Genomic DNA, 18,897 nt, shown 5'->3' with positions numbered 1-18,897 from the left:
ATAAGGGCTCTGCGTTAGAGGAAGAAAAGGCCTGATATATTATTTGAAAAGGTCAATTTTATGTTTAACAAAGAAAACCAGAGTTGTCAGTTGTCTTTTCTAAGACATCAAAAAAAATATATTTTGTAGAACTGTTTAAGAAAAGGAATTCCATTTTGCTCAACGTTTTGAAATTTGCTTATCTTACGAATGAGTATGAAAATCAAAATTTTGTGTGGAAAAGTAACGAGTTGTCAAAATGCTCTTTCCTGGTTTGACAGGAAGGACAGGCCAATATTTGGGAGTCCACTTCATACATCTACCTGATCCTACTCTCCCACTAGTTCTCTGTGGGACTTGAGCAAGAAACTGAGGCACAGATCCTCAGCCTAGATAAATGCCTAATTCCCACCTATGTCAACATGACATAACCAAAAAATTCTAGGAAAGATGGAATGATCAGTACTAATAGATCACACTTTAAAGGAAGATTAGCAGCTATAAAGAACATCTATCATAGTACCTGCATCTTTTCAACAGTAAATATTGAATCATTCTAAATTATAAATTACATATAGTTGTTTATAGCTGTGGAATTCCAATCAAGAAGAAATGAAGAGTCATCAGGAGTTCATTTCTCTAGCTCTAAGCCTGTTATCCACCAGATTACATCGCCTCTACATACACCTTGCCGTCAGTACCACTGTTATATATCAAGATAGATTCTGTTAGAACCAGATACAGAGCAATGGAAACTTTAAAGCAAATGAGTAGGAATCAGATCTCATTTACATCAATTTTCATCAGGTGCAACTCTATGGTTTTCAGTATCATTACTCACAATTTACAGCAGTGTACTCAAAATTTGACTTCAACTCCAAATTAAGCTCAGTTACATTCAACATATAAAACATCCACCATGACTGTGACCTTCAAAATTCAGGTAGTTGTTCTAACAGAAGATTAAAACATTGGCAATAATCATTCCAGACACAGAATGAACCATTCATATAGTTAAAGAAAAAAATCACAGATAAGATACTGTCTAAAATACATACTATCTAAAATAACTCCAACCAGTGGTTCATATTGTTCATTTAAAATCTCCCAAAGAGCAAATGGTTCTTGAGGTGTATCAGGAAGTATGCGAAATAGAAACGTAATGGTGTAATCAGAAGGGAGACCTTCAGGATGCAAATACCTGTAAAAGAAGTAATGTTTTTTAAACTGAAACAAGCATTAAATCTGCTGATTTAACTCATCAGATGTTCACTTAGTGCATTTTGTATCACTCTATATTTGTCTTTGGAAATCAAGAATGAGAAGCAATATGAGTAAGTGTTTGTAAAATCTAATCAACTAGATAGCTATCAAGAGAATACTCAGGGAAAATGGGGAATTTATCTTTTCTCGTGAAATTTAAAAAGTTGCCCTAAACCTTTTAAAATAAATTTGGAGATCAAATCAGAGGTCAGTTTGAAATAAAGTTGAAATTTATTATGTTAAAGGCTTTTAAAACATAGTAGCCATGTGCAAGACCTTCACTATTTTTGGAATTAACAGACAATGAAAACAGAAGTTGCTTGGAAGACCTATATCAATAGAAGTGTCCTTTGTCATTAAATAATGGATAGAAATTTGGAACAACATACAATGTTTCAGGATGCTTTATAAATTATAGGGAGTGCAGTTTATACGTTTCAAAACCAACATATAACAATGTGCAGTCAAAACAGACCATAAATACAGATATACAACCTGGTCTCCTAGAATTCTTGTGGAAGATATAGGAAGTTTATGATATAAAAGAAGCATGTTACTTTATTTCATTTCCTGAAGCTTGTTATTTAGTACTTCCAATTTAATTTTACCTTTCATTGTCAAATCCCAAGGTGGGACAAAGAAATGTCTGAAATGACTGTCTGTATATTGAAAATGTTAATTAGCCTAATTCCTTAAATCATGGTAAAGGGATTTGAAAGAAGCCTGAAAAGTTTATATAATCCATTTCTTTTCCCAAAATATGATCTTTTCCACCTAAAGGTCTTCTGGCACTTTTAATATGTAGAGATATGTGTCATGCTAGGAAAAGAGTTAAATGTGATATACAATCAATACCACACAATGGTGTGTAGATGACCAAAGGCAATATTGCATTCACTTCCCAGAGAGAAAAGAGAGAATTAAACAGGTGTAAGAACAAAGCCTTAAAGTACGCCCATTCTAAAAAGAGATAACAAAACAAAATTCAATAAGTAGGGTGGGGAAAGCACAATGTTTGGGAATACAGAATAGGAGAATTAATGAATTAATAAGGAGCATTAATGGCATTACATGCACAGATGAGATGAGAAAAAAAAAAGGTGGTATTATTCAGACATACCTGTAGATTGTCAAGAGAAAAGTATTCTGAACCACGAAAGAGACTGAATGCCTAACGAAGCAGTAATATTGGGCTGGGGTGGCAGCTAGGTAATAGTATATAAATGCAGCAGATCCAATCAGGAAGAAGCAGAAAAGGAAAAAGAGGTGAGAAATGCTAATCCCTGGAAATTCTACTCCATCTAGACTCAGAAGGAAACTAAACAGGGAGAATACGACAGAGCTCCAAAAACCATGGCTCTAACTGTGACAATAGGATAATCACACAAAAAGACTAAAGATGACTTCAAATACAAAATTTAAAAAACTTTTCCCACTGTTGTTCTTTGTTATTTACCTCAGCTAAGAAATCCTTAATCCTGTTAACACTTCCCATGGGAAGTGTTAGGGCCACTACTTTTCTCTGGTGCCACTTAACACAAACTGGGGAGACTGGACAAGGTGGAATCAAACATAATGTGCACACTGCTCAGAGAAGAAGTGGAGATTTTTCCATCACTTCCTCTCTGAGGAACAAATGTAGAAGTTCTGTGGGAGGTTCCCTCACTGTCTTCTCCACATCTCTGCCAGGACATAGTCCTTGATACTGAACTACATCCTGGCTCTCAGGAAGGTACTGGGAAGTGTTCACACACACTCATTTTAGCATTAGGAGGATAACCTTCTGAATTCATGGATGGACATAGATTGATTAGTTAGGGACCTAAAGCAGCTTCCTACCCCAACTCAGACTACAATTCTTTCTCTTTCTCTCCCCCTTTCCACTCACTTTGGGCAAAGGTAAACCTTAATAGACTACCAACAGCTTCCAGGATAATTTCTAGTGATACCCTTCCTAACAATAGGCCATTCCGCACTCTGAGACCTCAACCCACTTTCCAAAGATATCTTTCACAAATTACTACTGACATATGCCTGTGTGGAATTGCGAGGTGCCAAATTCTTGCACATGCCTGAAATTGGCTCATAGAGGAAACTCCAAATAGCCACTGAGTTTGCCTACTTTTACCCACTACTGTTGTTTTTGAAGAAAACTGGTTGAGGACTTGGGATACCAAATGCTCTTTCTATTTATTAGTACAAGGTAGATGTGAACTAGCCTCTCTGCTCTTCTGATGTGAAAATACCAACCCTTAAAATGAATAATTGCCTGCACTGGACAATCATCTTTGTGTATTTTACAAATATTTACATATAAAGACATACTTGGTAGGTTGGGACACCAGGGCATCCTTGTGCAGTCTGTAGCATGGGTAAACGTTAAATGTACCAGGTTCCATCGAAACCCCTTCAACAGCTGAAAACTCCTTTTCAACCAAGCCAAACATTTCCATCATTTTAAATCCTGCAAGGCACCAAAACATACATTCTATTAATTTAAATTAAATTAATACCGCATTACAGGAAAGAAAAAAAGGACAAAGTTGATTGCATCAGTTTCATACCACCATCTGTATAGCAGCTGTTAACATAAAGGGAATTTTATTGCCTAATACTGAGAAAATAACATAATAAAAAAATCCATAAAACCAGAACAAAAACAAACACAAAAATAGTGTACCTGCGAAATTGTTGCCATCTTTAGTTACCAGTGGACAGGCTGAAAAAAAAATAAGGAAAGAAACGTTTAAGGATATAAGAGATGTTCTACTAGGTCAAAAAAATGGTCTACTCAGCTCAGTACTCTATCCCCAACAGTGGCAAAAGGAGATGCTGTTAAAGAAATGCATGCAAGTCTTGCCTCTTTCCACTCCATCACTCCATTCAGTTTTGCTCCTCAGGATCCACAATGGTTGTATCAAAGTTGTCAAAGGGTATATCCCTGCATGCTCCATATAACATCCCTTTACTGATCTGTTGTCCATGAATGTTTAATCTTTCTACAAACCTGTCTTCAAAACCTCTCTTGTGGCAACAAATTCACTGCCCACTGAGTAAAAAAGTATTTCTTATATTAGGTTTTAACCAAATGCCCCCTGTTCTTTATCTGTGCATTTCAACCTAAGTTCAGCTCCAGCTCAATTCCTTTAGCTGGAATTCTCTGTACCTTTTTAAACTCCTTCATGAGAGACAGAGACCAGTAATGCACACAGTCCTTAAGATGTGTGCACACATTTAGCTGTAAGTCTGGTTTTTATCTCTCTTCTGGCAGGTAAGAAAGCACACTAATCTCTTCCAGGAAAGGCGGCTTGGGAAATCAGTAAGCCTAGATGCAGAGTGTCAAATACAGCACCCTAGGGCACTTATATTTGGAGATCACTTTTGGAATACAAGCTCAAAAGACAAATAAATGCTACCATTGAGTATTCTCAACATTCAAAGTTATCTCTACCATTGAAAGTAGAGACTATGGTCATAAACAAAGAATTGCTGGGATACAAGCAACAATCTTGTTTACCATCTCTGACAACTCACCGTCCCGTGCACAAGGACTCTTTAAAATCACAAGTGATTAACATCAGCTATACACTGCCTACTTCCTGGCTTATACATTTTGGGGGCATACAGCTAAAACCACGTGAATTATTGACCTGTAACCATTAGGTGTTTTTCCAGAATGTCTTCCCCGTCCTTTTCATAAAGAGTCTGAAGTGTGGCATTTTCATAGATGTCAGAGTTTGGGCCTGTTCTACTCTTTTCCATAGGCCACAACTCTTCTAGTTTCTATGATAATATAAACATTAACATTTGGGTCTCTGGTAATAAATTAATCTTGTGATTGGAATAAAGATGAATGTAGCTAACTCTGCTCCTTCAGATGGTTAAAGCACACAAAATACAAATGCAATTAACTTTTTATGACTAAATTCTGAACCATTAACGATGTTTTGAATCTGAAGAAACTTTCTTACAACCAGTGGATCTATTCTAGATTTATGGCAAACAACCATTAATTATTTTGAAGTCATAACAACTTCATCTCGTTAATCTTCTATGGAAATAACATTAGAGTTACAATATCTGTATTAAATTATGCTTAAAAGATCTATTTTCAAGAATACCTCTTAATAAGAAATAGTTACAAAACCCCCCATAGTATTTAGCATTTATTTTAGAAGCAAGTATAAATCAAATGGCTAACTTGCTGATGCAGTTTCACAAACAAAAGTGATCAGCTCATCTTCGATCTTTGTAAAGGCATCAAAGTCATCCACAAAGAAGACATGTCTTTCACTGGGCTTGCTGCCAATATTAACTAACTCTGAATAGTCAGCATCAGCTACTCCAATAGCAAAAAAGGTGAAACCTGTAAAACAAAAAAGAACACTCTTGTGAGTCGTTCATTTGAGGAGTGGAAATAAAATATGAACACAACTGTATTTGCATTGGCTCTTTTCCTGATTAAATACAATGATGGAAATTTTATTATTATCCTATCACACAAGAAAATGCATGCATGTAATCAAAAAGAAAGGTAATACATTATCTGTGAGGTATTTCTTTTGGCCATTTGTGCTTAATCAGTTAATTAAATTAGTGCTCAATTGTTTTTTTGAAGACATATAAGATTACTCAGTTTTTTAAAGTTTCAGCATATGTTTAAATGCTTTTCTAATTTAATGCTGTGCTGTATTACACATAAAAATCTCCATGCATTGAGTATATCATAAATACAAAGCACAGAAAATAATTTCCTGTAGGTTTTTCACAGATTTTGTTCTGTGCCATATATTAATCAGAATATTGAAGCTACTGCTGTCTCATGAGTGAACACTGAAATGCATTCTCATTTCATCAACAATTTAACTGCACTGGTCAAATCTGTTCTACGTATTAAACGTGAATGTATTTTGAAATTTGAGCCTGACTTCAAAGACTTAAATGAATGAAATGAAAGGAAATGGGAATTATATCCTATATGTTTGATGAGCAGCAAACTAACCAAAAGGTTTTCTACATTTTCCTTCCCATAAAACATAAAGAAAAACCCTGTCTGCATCAGCCTGAATATTATTAATGGACATGTATGGCCCAGGCCCAAATTTACTCTAGTCAAACAGTATTTTCTTTAAGTTTGAATGAGGCCCAGGGGCCTTTGTTACCTTCTGCAGAGCTTTTTGCATAACAAAACTTTGGTTTAATATATTATAACAACAACTTCATGTCTCATCCAACATCAGCATCTCTTCATGCTGGTCTCTATCACAGATACAAGTCAGTACCTGCTCCAACCTAGCTGCAGCCTGAGCAGGCAACATGCACAAAAGGAAATGGGAAGCAGGAAGTTATTGTCTAGGGTAACTAGGATGACATGTCCCAGTCAGCAACTGAATCCCCATGATATGCCTTCTCCTCTCAAGGCCATTCCAAGTCTAATAGATGATAAGGCAACCGCAAAACTTACCTGACAGTTAAACATGTTTTCGTTTTTATTTGTTTAGGGACAGATTCCAATTTAATGACAAATACAGAGGTTGTTTTCTTGATTGCTGTTTAAAAGAAGTTATCCATGCTCTACTATTTTGCAATATGCTATTTGCCAAGGCACTGAACTCAACATCTAACAATGATACAAGCAGGCAATGAAGCTCAATGACTACATTGGATTTCAGTAATCAATAATATACCCTGGTACCTTCAGAGCTGCCGAAGCCTAAAGGCAACTTAAAAAGCACAAATCTAATTTCTTCTTAGATCTCCTCCAATCAGAATGATTATGGCTTTTTTTTCCTGTCCCTTAAGTTTCATTCTGTGTGGCACACTGTGTCCTTAGGGTTTTGATACAACCCTTAGTATCAGTCATTTCTACATAACCAACTCTACATAACCAACCAAATTTGTGTTAAAAATAAAAAAAATCCTAAAGGCAATTATTGTCAGATGAGAGCAGATCAGAACCAGCAAAAGAACAAAGAGAAGAACTTCAAAGGACCTTTTGTACAGAAAAAAAACACAGTTTAATTTGCTGGTTACCATAAGACTACATTTCATAGACAACAGCACAGTTTCTTAGGATCGTGCCCTCTAAATTCTCCATTATGGGAACAATTCCATTAACTGCTACATGATTTTAGAACTGCTTCCAAAATGAAAAACAGTAATATTAATCACAAAAATATATCCGGAATCTAACCATATCCTAGTGATATTCTGAGGTTCTCAACATTTGCTGTTTTATTTAAACTTGGAAATTGTTTTGGAGCAAAAATTACCCTTATCTTTTGTCTAAACTTATGTAGTTATGTGTAATGAAAAAAAAAAAAAAAAGAAAATGTGAATAATTCTTAAATCTACACATTTTACCATCTAGTTGCATTTCTCTGGAGACTTTGTTCACATCGTCCTGTGATCGCCCATCAGTAATGACAACCAAAACCTTTGGAATGCCCCTTCTCATGCCTGCCTCTCCAGTGAACAAGATTTCTCTCGCATGCTTAATGGCTTTGCCTGAAAAAGAAAAAAATGACAGTGTGCTTTCACTGTGACATATATTCGATTTCTATTGACTTTTCATATGATGTCAGCTATCAATAAAAGGAGAAATCTCCACAAACTCTGTCTCAAAAATGTCTACACAGAAGTATGATTTAAGACCTGAATAATTATCATGAGACTGAAGAAAGCTGAGGACCTAGCTATAAATGGATTTCAGGAGGACCTGTTGTGTCCTCAGCAGTCTTTAAGTTAGTGCATTCAGTGGGTGTTAGAGATTTGGAAGTTTAATTTTGACCCCAACCTTTGAAAATATGGTGGCTTCAGCCATCAGTTTCTTCAATACAGAAGGTGAAGTTCAAGAACATGACATGGTTAGAAAAGGGTACTCTGTGCAGGTTAGAGACAACAAAGTATTCTCTTTCTGCATTGTAGGGCATGTCCAGGTAGCAACTGAAAGTGCCATCATAGCATTTTCTTGAGAAAATCGAAAACGTGCCATTTTGACACTACTGAGATTTGATGCAATGCAACAGCTGCTTGAAATTTCTGTGCAGTCTCAGAATAATAAAACATATGGTTTCCAACTCAGACTTTAAACCTTTCAGTTCTCATCTTTAATTTCTTCACATCAGAGAGCTATCCTAAGGGACTAATTAAAATGTAACTGCATTCAGTTTACAGACCTCTTCACCCAGCCCAGTCTTAAACATACCACTGAGGTTCAACTGTCCTGGCATTTAACCAGACAGACCCTCCACTCTGTCCACTATTTTCCTACACGCTCTGCAAGCTCCCTCCCACCTTCTCTCTCCTCTCACTTTTGCTCTTGCCAAGTTGATTTCAGATTACTCCCCATTTCAACTTCCACAATCCCCAAAGTCACTCACTTCTGCCTAACTCGCTCTCCTGTCCTCCCTCCCTCCCTGATCCTTGAACTCACTGTTGGTCAAAGGGGTGAGTGCCCAGCAGTAGATGGGGAGGGATGTAAACCACAGATTCCAAAGATTTTCTAACGCCAAAGCACTACCTTTCATCTCCAGGCTGGAGATACTACGTTCTCACTGTTTTTGCACTGATACCTTAAACTGCTTAACAAATGGAATCGAAATGCTGTACAGAGAGCAGCAGGAAGAAAATCTGCGTCATAACCATGACCTTTCTCACCTGTTTTTGTATTTCCTCCTTTGTAGGCTATTTTCTGAATAGCCTCAAGAAGAGTCTCTTTTGTTTTGTATGCATTCAATTTAAATTCTGTCCTGGGATCATCACTGAATTGAATTATTGCCACCTGTGCATACAGAAGATGTGTTCATTATTAGAGCACCACCCAGTGCATCAGCAAAAAGTAAGCGATCAGAGCATTTAAAACAAGGATTTATCTCGTAACTTTGCTTTATCCTTAAATTGAATGCAGAACTTTTTTCTTTTTAAAAAGCTTTCACTAAATAAAATTTAGTTTTACTCTCTGCAGCTTTGGCAGCCACCTGGTACTTTCTGGTTTCATTTTGCAGCAAGCAGGATGAGAAAAGTAATACCCACTTTGGCAAAAATACTCCCAGTCCAGCCCAAAAGCAAAATCCTAGTTACAGTACACGTGTACAGTTACTCACACAGAACTGCAGGGACTTTTTATTCAGTCTCCATGAATGAATAGCAACTTACAGTTAGGGAGCAATACTGAAGCAAGTAATAGAAATACGCAAGAACATATTCTTAAATATTGCCTCTCCCAAGTATGGTGCCATTCGAGTCCACTTCATGAGAGTGCACTTCAATACTATATACTGAATCTCTACAATGCACAAAATATATTAAACTTCATAGTCTGTAAGTGGTGTTCCCGAGTTGAAAGGAGATACTCACATGCTTAAACTAAGCATGAATGATGCACATAATCGTCTGAAGCACCGTGGGTGATAAATGAACTAAATTAACCTTTAATTTTTATTATCAATGGAATTTTTAGCTTATTTAGGCATAGACATGACCAATTCAGAGGTGACTAAGGTGATACTTAGCCTTCATGCTAGCAAAATTCATGTCATGAATTTTACCATATGGGATGTATAAAATAAGATATTAAACAAATACCGTCATAAGGCAGTTTATGTTTTCAAAAGAATTGTGAAATGATGTCAATAACTCTTTTCTGGTGCTAATGTAAACTGCCCTGTATAGTGCACATGCCCTCCCTGTCCCTCTACATTGATTACCTGAGTTCCATCAGGGCCAATCTTATCCAAAGCTCCAACAGTGCTATAGAGAAAGCTAATTATTTTATTGAAATTGTCATCTCCAATACTCCAGGACCCATCCACCAGGAACGCTAGGTCAGCTTTGGCTGCTTTGCACACTGGGAAAGAAAAGCAAGTGTTCTAGAATTAGAGCAACACCTCAACTCCTTGGGAAATCTCATAAATTACTTAAGAAAATATTACTGTTACGAAAAGCCCTTTTTAAATGTTAGTTAATAATGCTTTAGCACACAGACCTGCTGGCACTGATTTCAGTGCAGGTGTAGAACCAGCTGACCTCCACAGGGGGTGAATGATGGGCACTGACAGATCCTATCACAGAATACACATTGAGGCCCTAACAGTTATTTAAAATCTGGGTGACCATTTTTATTTAGGTTGTTAAATAAAGTCACACATGCATTTACACAATCCCAGACTCTTTCCATGACACAGTAAGCAATAGGAGAGAATCTGTACTCCACTGTAGAGGCTTCCTGTGGAAACAAGTCCATTCAAAACTGTTCACTGAGCTCTGTAGTGCCTAGTGCTCACTCCTCTATAACTGCAATATTAAGGAGCAGTGCAGGTATCCCCCATATCATCTTATTTCAGCATGCTCTTGTGCAAAATATTCTGCAGAGCTGTACACATGCCCACACAAGTTGCTCACTCTTTCCTGGAAACTGGGAAACTCCAGCACACAACACTACAGAATCCAAGTCTATTGCTCAGGGTCAGAATCAAACAGTCTCAAAGTAAGGTTAGTTTTCAAACATATTTCATCTTGAAGAAAAACATTCATCTACATCCAGAGACTGGGACAGAAAGATACATACCTGTATTTCTAGTTTTCTGCTGATTACTACTTGGATTAAAAAAAAAAGAAAAATGATGCTATGCAGTTCTAAAACACACACACACACAAGGTCTTTTTTTCCTGTACTCAGGGATTAAATTCTGAAGTGCTGCAAGCCACTTCAAGCTGACGGATTTGGCCCTCAGTCTCCAACAATAATGCTCCCATCACAGAAATATTTATGAGACTGTACAAAACACTACATGTTCAGTTGATAAATAAAAGGAAGTCTACATTTAAAGAGGAGAGCCTGAACACAGCCAACAATTTTGTCATTAACTAAAGTAGACATATTTTTTAAAATCAAGCTGTTTTAGAAGTTTAATTACCCCTAGGATATCTGCTTCAGTTGCAAAACATGTATGGTTTAGGAGCTGTGTAAAAAGAAAATCCCACAGACATTAACCCTCTTTTCTGCAAATTTCAACAATACAATAACAATTGCAGACTTTTGGCTCATTTAGTTTAAGCCAGCTGCCTTAACAGTGTAGTCATAGCAAATGCATTCTGAAAACTGACCCCCAAAGGTCTAAAAATAGTGTCAGAAGCAGAAAACATTGCATTGACACCTTAAAATTATTATAAACCCCCACATGCAGCACTTACCCTCTTTTGCAGGAGGGATTGTAGGTGGTGGAGATGTTGTTGAAGGAGAAGTTGGTGGCTGAGTTGGAAATGGTACTTGAGAATAAAAGGAAGAAATATAAAAATGCTTGAAAGAAAATCCCAATATATTTTATCTATATTAAACACAGTATTTTCTACTCATCCCCATATTTTAAATTAATTATCTCTAACTAACTAGTTATGCAACTGGAAAAAAAAAAAGGTAGGTGAGTGTATGCATGTAATGTCTTCCTCTAATGAGCACCTGAAAAAGGATGGAACTATTATAAAGCAATTAGTGGGTGCATTTCATTCTGAATGACACGATGTGTTGCTGAACTACTACAGGAACTGTCCCTCTCTGGGTGTCCCAGTGTAGCAGACCATGTGGTGGCACAATTCTTGACACAGTATTCTTAATTCATTTTGTAAAAGGTCAGTATCCTTTTCCTTTCCGACCACAACCAATCCTTCATTACAGAAAGTAAGTCTCTACCCACACTGGGAGGAAGAAGAGATTAGTCCTGCAATCCAAAACTTGGAGAGATAGGGCAAGAGCAAGCCAGTGCCTGCATCCACAGCCTGTCCTGATTAAAATTTTCCTGAATTCTGTGAAAGTCATGTTATGTTATGCTTAGACATGTCTAGCTATGCTTCCAGCTAGAAATGCAGTTCCTAGCACAGCTCCGCAGGACTGTAGCTTCCTTGTTTGCAGCAACTTTTACGAAGATTGCCATAGAGAGTTTCTGAAGACTGGTTAATCTGTCTCTTCCTTCTCCTAAAAATAAGCTTTGGAATGACAACCTCCCAGGAAACCTAGTTGACTACACGACCACTAACTGACAGCATTTTGCTGCATGCAAGATGTCTGTTCAGTCTATTTTAATACAGCCTTGGCTGAATTCTCAGAGATAACATGCACACGTGTTGACTTCCACATCTATAGCTGAGGAAAAGTTTCCACTTTGGTTCAACAACATTTTTTTTCAAGTTTTGTCAATGCAATTGTCATAAGAAGCAACAAGTGACATAACAACATCTTTCCTTCAACTACTTGGTGTTTGCTATATTTGTAATGTTTATAGACAATGGATAGAGTTAAACAACTTCAAAAAAGACAGCTGTCTTTGGGAAAGATCAGCACAAACAGGATTCATTACACACCCCATGTCTACATCCAGTTTCACTCCAACTGAAACTGATGTGATCCTTTCCATTGGCTTCAGCATGAGAGAGGGCCAAGCCTCTGAAACGTACAAAGAAACTAAAGTCCAGCACCTCCACGGACACAGAAGGCCAGGAGCTTCCATTTAGAAAGTCACAAGTTGCAGTACTGTGACTCAAAACCTGCCCTCTGAGCAACAGAGAGGTGGAGGCTGCTCTGAAACCATGTCCCTTTCTGATGTGATACAATAATCCGTTTACATGACAAACCATCTTTCTCAAATGGACATGTAGCACAAAGTGTGCTCTTCCTGATTTCTCCTCCTAACTCCCTGAAACATAGAGCACACAAAATGCATTCCTCCAAAATATCCGGAGAATCTTTGCTTATTTCTCCCTGCTCTGAGCCTCTGATGAGAATGAAGCCTGGAGAACCGAGAAGTGGAGAATCAGAATCATGCACTGTGGAAGTTCTTCCTATATATTAACCTTTAGTATGGACAGGTGAACTTGGAGGGTAAAATGATAAATATTATCTGCCCTGAGAGAAGGGTAACAGCACTGTGGTGTACAGTAATGTAGTATGAGAAGTGGATCACCTAGACTGAAAGCAGGCTTGAAGAAAGATAACATTTGAGTATGTTTATTTCATTCTGTTCATCCTGTATTTTCTTTCACAGTATTTTGAACTCATGAGAGTAGGGTCCTGCCTTCATAAACAGCTACAAGGGTTGTTTTGCTTTTTTTTTTTTTTTTTTTTTTTGCCTGTCTCATGTTGCTGAGAATAATACAAACAAAGGTTGTTTTCTCTTCTTTTAAGATATATAAGTAGATTGGATATCAAAGTCCCATTTAACTGCATGTTATTCAGACACAACACATGGTGAAAATTTTTCTAAATGACAAAAGCTGCAGCATATAAAACAATCTCTATTTCTGTTTCTGTTTGCTTCGTTTTTCTGTATTTTTTCTTTTTCTTTTTACAAAGTCACAGACTTTCTGAGTATCCCCCAGCAGGACATGTTGTGAAAGGATCTAATCCACTGTCCCTGTTTCATTCTCATTAAGAAGTCCAGTACAGTTGCTGAATGTGAATTCACAAATAATACAAAGCTGTGGAGTAAGAATCCACTGGAGAAAGCAGCCTTTTGTGCACTTCTGCAGAGGAGTCACATTGTAGCCAAAAAATTAAAATCTCAGCTAAACGAAACTGTGTAGGAACAGCACATTTGTAGGCAAGAAGCGAAAAAAAAAGCAGAAGCAATCAATCATTATTGCTGCTAGCTGAACTTGGATCTGCTTTACTCACATGTTGTCTCCATGATGCTTACAGCAGGGCCCTCTATCTCCTGAAGCTGTGTGTGGACACTGATTTTATATTCAGTCCCAGGCATTAGCTCAAAGAAACAATGTCTAGGCGTCCCTCCACCAAGATTTACCTCTTGCTTTTTCCCATCTGGAATCAAAAAAGAAATCATTAAAACATAGTTTCCTTTGCTGTTTTATTGAATAGTGCAATGTAAGTCTGAAATTAGAAGGGAACATGACAGCAGATGAAGGACAAGTGGTTGACATAAATCTATAAACCAGATGCTGCCTTATTTCTTAAAATTCACCTCTGTGCAGAGGTCTCTGTGACATTCCATCCTTCATATTAAGTAGGAGCTGAGGGATGTGTCAGATATCTGCAGGAAAAGAGATGAATTTCACCCCTTGCACTGAAGCTAATAAAAACACTGACACTGTCATCAATGGGCTTTGGATCTGGTCCTAAATTATCAGAGTCTAATGAGGAATTGTTGCATTATGCAATTCCACAGCATCTTTTGTCTGTGCCTCTGGTTCTCAGAGTCTGTAATCTGCTTAGTAATTGCAAAAGAGACTGAACTACATATTGTACTCAAGCTTCCACTAGTAACCATTAAATATGTTGGTTAAGGAATAGGGTTTTATAGGGTTTTCAGATAAATTCCATTAAATTCTGAACTGGAAAAAATGTTGACAATGGAAAAAGCCTAGATGCTGGAAATAGCTTCAGGCATATTTTAATAATAAAAAGAAAACCTTCAGCACAATTCATATTCTGTAGCAGCAAGAAGTATTACAGTGAAATATACAAGCAACTGCTCTCACGTTCTACGGAGTATAAACACAAAATGCCAGTCATTCACTGCCAAGGGAAAAAAACATCTGATGCTTATCAGGATGCATTAGGTTAGTATAAAAATAAATGATCACTGCCTGGATGAGACACATACCCTATCTGACAATCAAAATTCTTCACGATAGATGTTATTAAGAGGCAATTGTTCACACTTCAGCTCATTTTGCTCATATTTAGGCTCTCTTGGCTCAGTTAAACAATTCTGGCTCAGTTAAAACAGTTCTGGCAGTTATATAGATGAGGAATGAGGTACCAAGAAAACAGAATACTGTCTAGCTCCCAGCTGAGAAGAAAAGAGAACATGAGAGCTCTGTGCTCTCATGAGTCAGCAAAGACCTCTGCTTTCAGAACAGCTTGTCTGTATTTCAGGCCTTCAAATAAACCATATCACCACCTATTTGCCATAGCACAGAAATGTCATTATTCTTTTGTAATCAAATTAGTATTACTTTTCATGATAACTTTGATAGATGCCATTAAATGTTATTAACTACACTTCTCTCAAGTTATCCAAGCTATCTAATTTGTCACCATTCAAAAGTTCTTTCATGTCTACTGGGGATAAGAAAATTACTCTGCACAAACAGTGACGTCTTCCGGCTACACGTAACCTATAACGTAACGTATAACCTCTTCCGGCTACACGTGAGAATCACAGTGAAACAGAAGAAAGTATATTTCACTTTCTATATAGCCTTTGCTAAAAGCATCAAGATACCATGTGTTGCCACATAAAAACACCTCATGCTTATCCAGATGAGTAACATTACTGCAATCTACAGTTAACAATCAGCTGCATGAGAACAGACAAAACTGGACCCTGTTCCGACTGTGAACATGGTCTGGATTCAATCAGAGCTTTCCCTTCCCTTCTTCCCTCCCATAATCCTACAGAGCGATCCCTGATGGGCTTATTTACAATCTTAAATGCATTCACTTCATTTTTGTCTGTCTCTTACACCACTGAAGAGCTCACGTAATCACATATCTTCTACTGACAGATAAAACTCCCACCAATAAAAAGGATGAGTTAACATCTATTTGATATAAAAGGACAGAGATGTCCTGAAACTTTCAATGTGTAGATAACTCTTCCTTCTGTCCATCATTTCCAGTCTTCCCAGAGCCAGTCTACAGGTCTGACCACATACAATTTCTTAACTCATGCAATTCAGTTCTCTGGGTTGGGCTGCAAATGTATATCAAACGATTTAGTAACTTACCCACAAGCGATTCTAAAACTACTCTGTATGCAGTAGCATGTCTGTGAAGCTGCCACTGAGCACAGAGACTAGTCATGCGGACTTGATATGCATCCAGATCTGTCACACCCAGGTACACTGAAAATTAAATATTTAAAAAACTAGATTTATTCCTCAAATATGACACACGAGAAAAAGCAACAACAGAATTATAAAAGTCATTTAAAAAAATAATTTTAAAGGCTGCTTATAAAAATGTCATCAATAAAACCAAAAAAGGGAGGAAAAAATGTGAATTTTCAGATCAGAATTTAGAAACTTCAGTCAATGTAGTTAAGACTAAATAATGAATGCTGCTAAAAAGTCAGTCACTAAAAATCAGTATAAAAGTATTATAAAAGCACTACTTCTGCCAAAAATCCACTTTAAAATAAATTGAGATTTAGAGATATAAACATTAATTATACTTTTGTATACTTTTATATATGGAGCTAGAGACAAAAAAAAGAAAAAAAGAGTAAACAGATTTTCCATTAAAGAGGTTTGTATCTATTTTTAGGCAAATGTCCTTCTTTACTCAGAGGGTGGTGAGGCACAGGCACAGGCTGCCCAGAGAAGCTGTGGATGCCCCATCCCTGGAGGTGCTCAAGGCCAGGCTGGATGGGGCCTTGGGCAACCTGGTCTGGTGGGTGGCATCCCTACCTACGGCAGGGGGGTTGGAACTGGGTGATCTTTAAGGTGCCTTCCAACCCGAGCCATTCTATGATTTTATGAAATGTTTGACTGGTAAATAGTATCATCTGGTTTATGATCCCTGTTTGCTAATGTCCAGTAGATTGTAAAGCATGACATACTTTGATTAAAAAGAGATTTCCATTTCAGGAAAACAATTTGTGCATAACTGAAAAACAATTCCATGTGAAAATTTATTCAGGGAGCTGCACAAAGCTAATGTTACAGTGAAAAGCAGCCTGTAGAGATCTGAACAGCATGAAATCATTCTTACAGGTTTTGGCTACGCCTGTTAGGGCATCACTGAAGCCTGTTGAGTATGAAGCAAATACTTTCACACTGTACTCTGTTCCACTGAAGAGATTTAGAATAAGAATGGTATTTATATCATCCCCTACAAAGGTCTCCAACGCAGGACCAGGGACTGCAAAAAAAAGATGAAATAAAAAATTAGAAAAGGATTTGCCCATCCACCAAATTAGCAGGTAGTAAAAACAAATCTTAAGATTTGTTATCCAACATTTCATGCAATCCTAAAGTTACTGCTTTTTCTTCCTTTTTTTTTTTTTTTCTTCTTAACATGCACAAAGACAGACACTCTGCTCAGAACAGTGTGCAGTCCTTGTATGGACAGAAGACCCAAAACACTTGGGAAATTCAGCACTGGGATTCATTAGGGCAGGGCTAGACACTGGCATCTGTTAAAACTCTTTTGTTCTGCTTCAGTGACTTACTACTGCCCTAAATAGGATGCCAAAGATCTCCTCAGTTTGATGGTGTGCCAGGACCAACAGGGGACAGCAGATGCCAGCCAGCAGAACAGTCCCTAAGGGGTTCTTATACAAAAGCATCTTTTAACACTGTGTAAAAATGATATTGAAAACAGAAAAGCATAAAACCGTACCAAAACAGAAGTACAAACAGTTCCCTTCTCACCTCTCCTAGCTGTTCTGGATAGACTTAAGAAACAATAGCATTGTCTTTGGATAATATTTTGTCTAGCTGCAAGGTGCAGGTGAGCAGATGCAGCATAGACAAAATGGTCCATGAATAAAAATGCAATTGCCTGTTAGGCAGGAGTAGGGCAGAAGTAAAAGTCAAGAAACCAAAGTTTTGTATTGTAAGGAGAAGGAAGTCGAAGGACAGGAGGACCACAGAAGAGAGAGAGAGGAAAAGGAAAGGTGGCCTCTGAAATAAATAGGAGTCAGGGTAAAATGACATACAAGGACAGACTGAGAGAGTTGTGTTTGATCAGCCTTAGGAAGGGAAGTCTTAGGGGGAATTTTACTGCTGTCTACAACTACATAATGAGAGGGAGAAGAGAAAACAGAGCCAGACTCTGAGGCAAACAGGAAGATGACGAGAAGAAATAGGCAAAATTTGTAATGTGGGAAATTTTGATTAGATATTAGGAAAAATAATTTCACAGTGAGGGCAGTCAAAAATGGAACAGATGCCTAGGGAGGTTTTGAAATCTCCATTTTTGGAGATGTTACAAACTTGATTGGCCAAGGTCCAGTGAAACCTGTTCCAAGCTAGCCCTGTTTTGATCTGGGAGCTGGAAAGGATGATCCCCAGAGATCCCTCCCAACCTGTATCATTCCATAACTCTAGAAAACTCTCATATTCAAAAACTGAGACATCTAAGTTAATAAGCACTTTTAAAGTTGTAAATTTTAAAGCTGCAACTATTAGATTTAAGTACAAAACTCAGCAAAAGATGATATTAAAATATAAAACGTATAGTCAAAAACAAACTGACAAAAAAAGTCAGTTTAAAAACTCACTGTTTATAGGTTTGTAGACAATTCTGTAACCCATTGTTGGTGATGGTGGGGCATCCCAACTAATACGTAATCTGTTGTACCATTCATCTGAGACACGTAAATTTCTAGGAGCAGACAAGGGTACTAAAAAGAAACCACATTGAGCCTTTACAAGTGTAACTCATACAAGCACATGCGCAGAACTCAGACATGCACATGAAAATCATGAGATATCCAGTACTCTCAAATTTATGGGCAAAGTTACCAGAATGAAAGCTTTGAAACAAATTCATCCTTGGAATTATGCCAGTGGATTACTGTTGATGTATTTAAGAAAGTTATATGAAGTTACACAAAGGGCTAATTTCAAATTTTGTTCAACAATGAATTTCCAGATTAGTTCCCAACTTTGTCCCTTGTTTTTTTTTGTTGT

General features: G+C 37.3%; 1 protein-coding gene across 1 annotated transcript in view; it reads right to left on the bottom strand.

Annotated features, from left to right (window-relative positions):
- Positions 1–18,897, bottom strand: part of COL14A1 (collagen type XIV alpha 1 chain) — a 126,920-nt gene that overhangs the window by 41,821 nt on the left and 66,202 nt on the right. Inside the window, 12 exon segments of the mRNA XM_035556281.2 lie at positions 1,038–1,180; positions 3,568–3,706; positions 3,923–3,961; positions 5,444–5,608; positions 7,606–7,749; positions 8,902–9,025; positions 9,951–10,090; positions 11,437–11,511; positions 13,910–14,056; positions 15,988–16,104; positions 16,973–17,122; positions 18,486–18,608. Coding sequence (XP_035412174.1) covers positions 1,038–1,180; positions 3,568–3,706; positions 3,923–3,961; positions 5,444–5,608; positions 7,606–7,749; positions 8,902–9,025; positions 9,951–10,090; positions 11,437–11,511; positions 13,910–14,056; positions 15,988–16,104; positions 16,973–17,122; positions 18,486–18,608 — 1,506 coding nt within the window.

This window comes from Cygnus atratus, chromosome 2 (assembly GCF_013377495.2).
Source record: "Cygnus atratus isolate AKBS03 ecotype Queensland, Australia chromosome 2, CAtr_DNAZoo_HiC_assembly, whole genome shotgun sequence".
Taxonomy (NCBI): domain Eukaryota; kingdom Metazoa; phylum Chordata; class Aves; order Anseriformes; family Anatidae; genus Cygnus; species Cygnus atratus.
The sequence above is the reverse complement of the archived record's forward strand: the minus strand, read 5'-3'. Positions and strand labels throughout refer to the sequence as shown.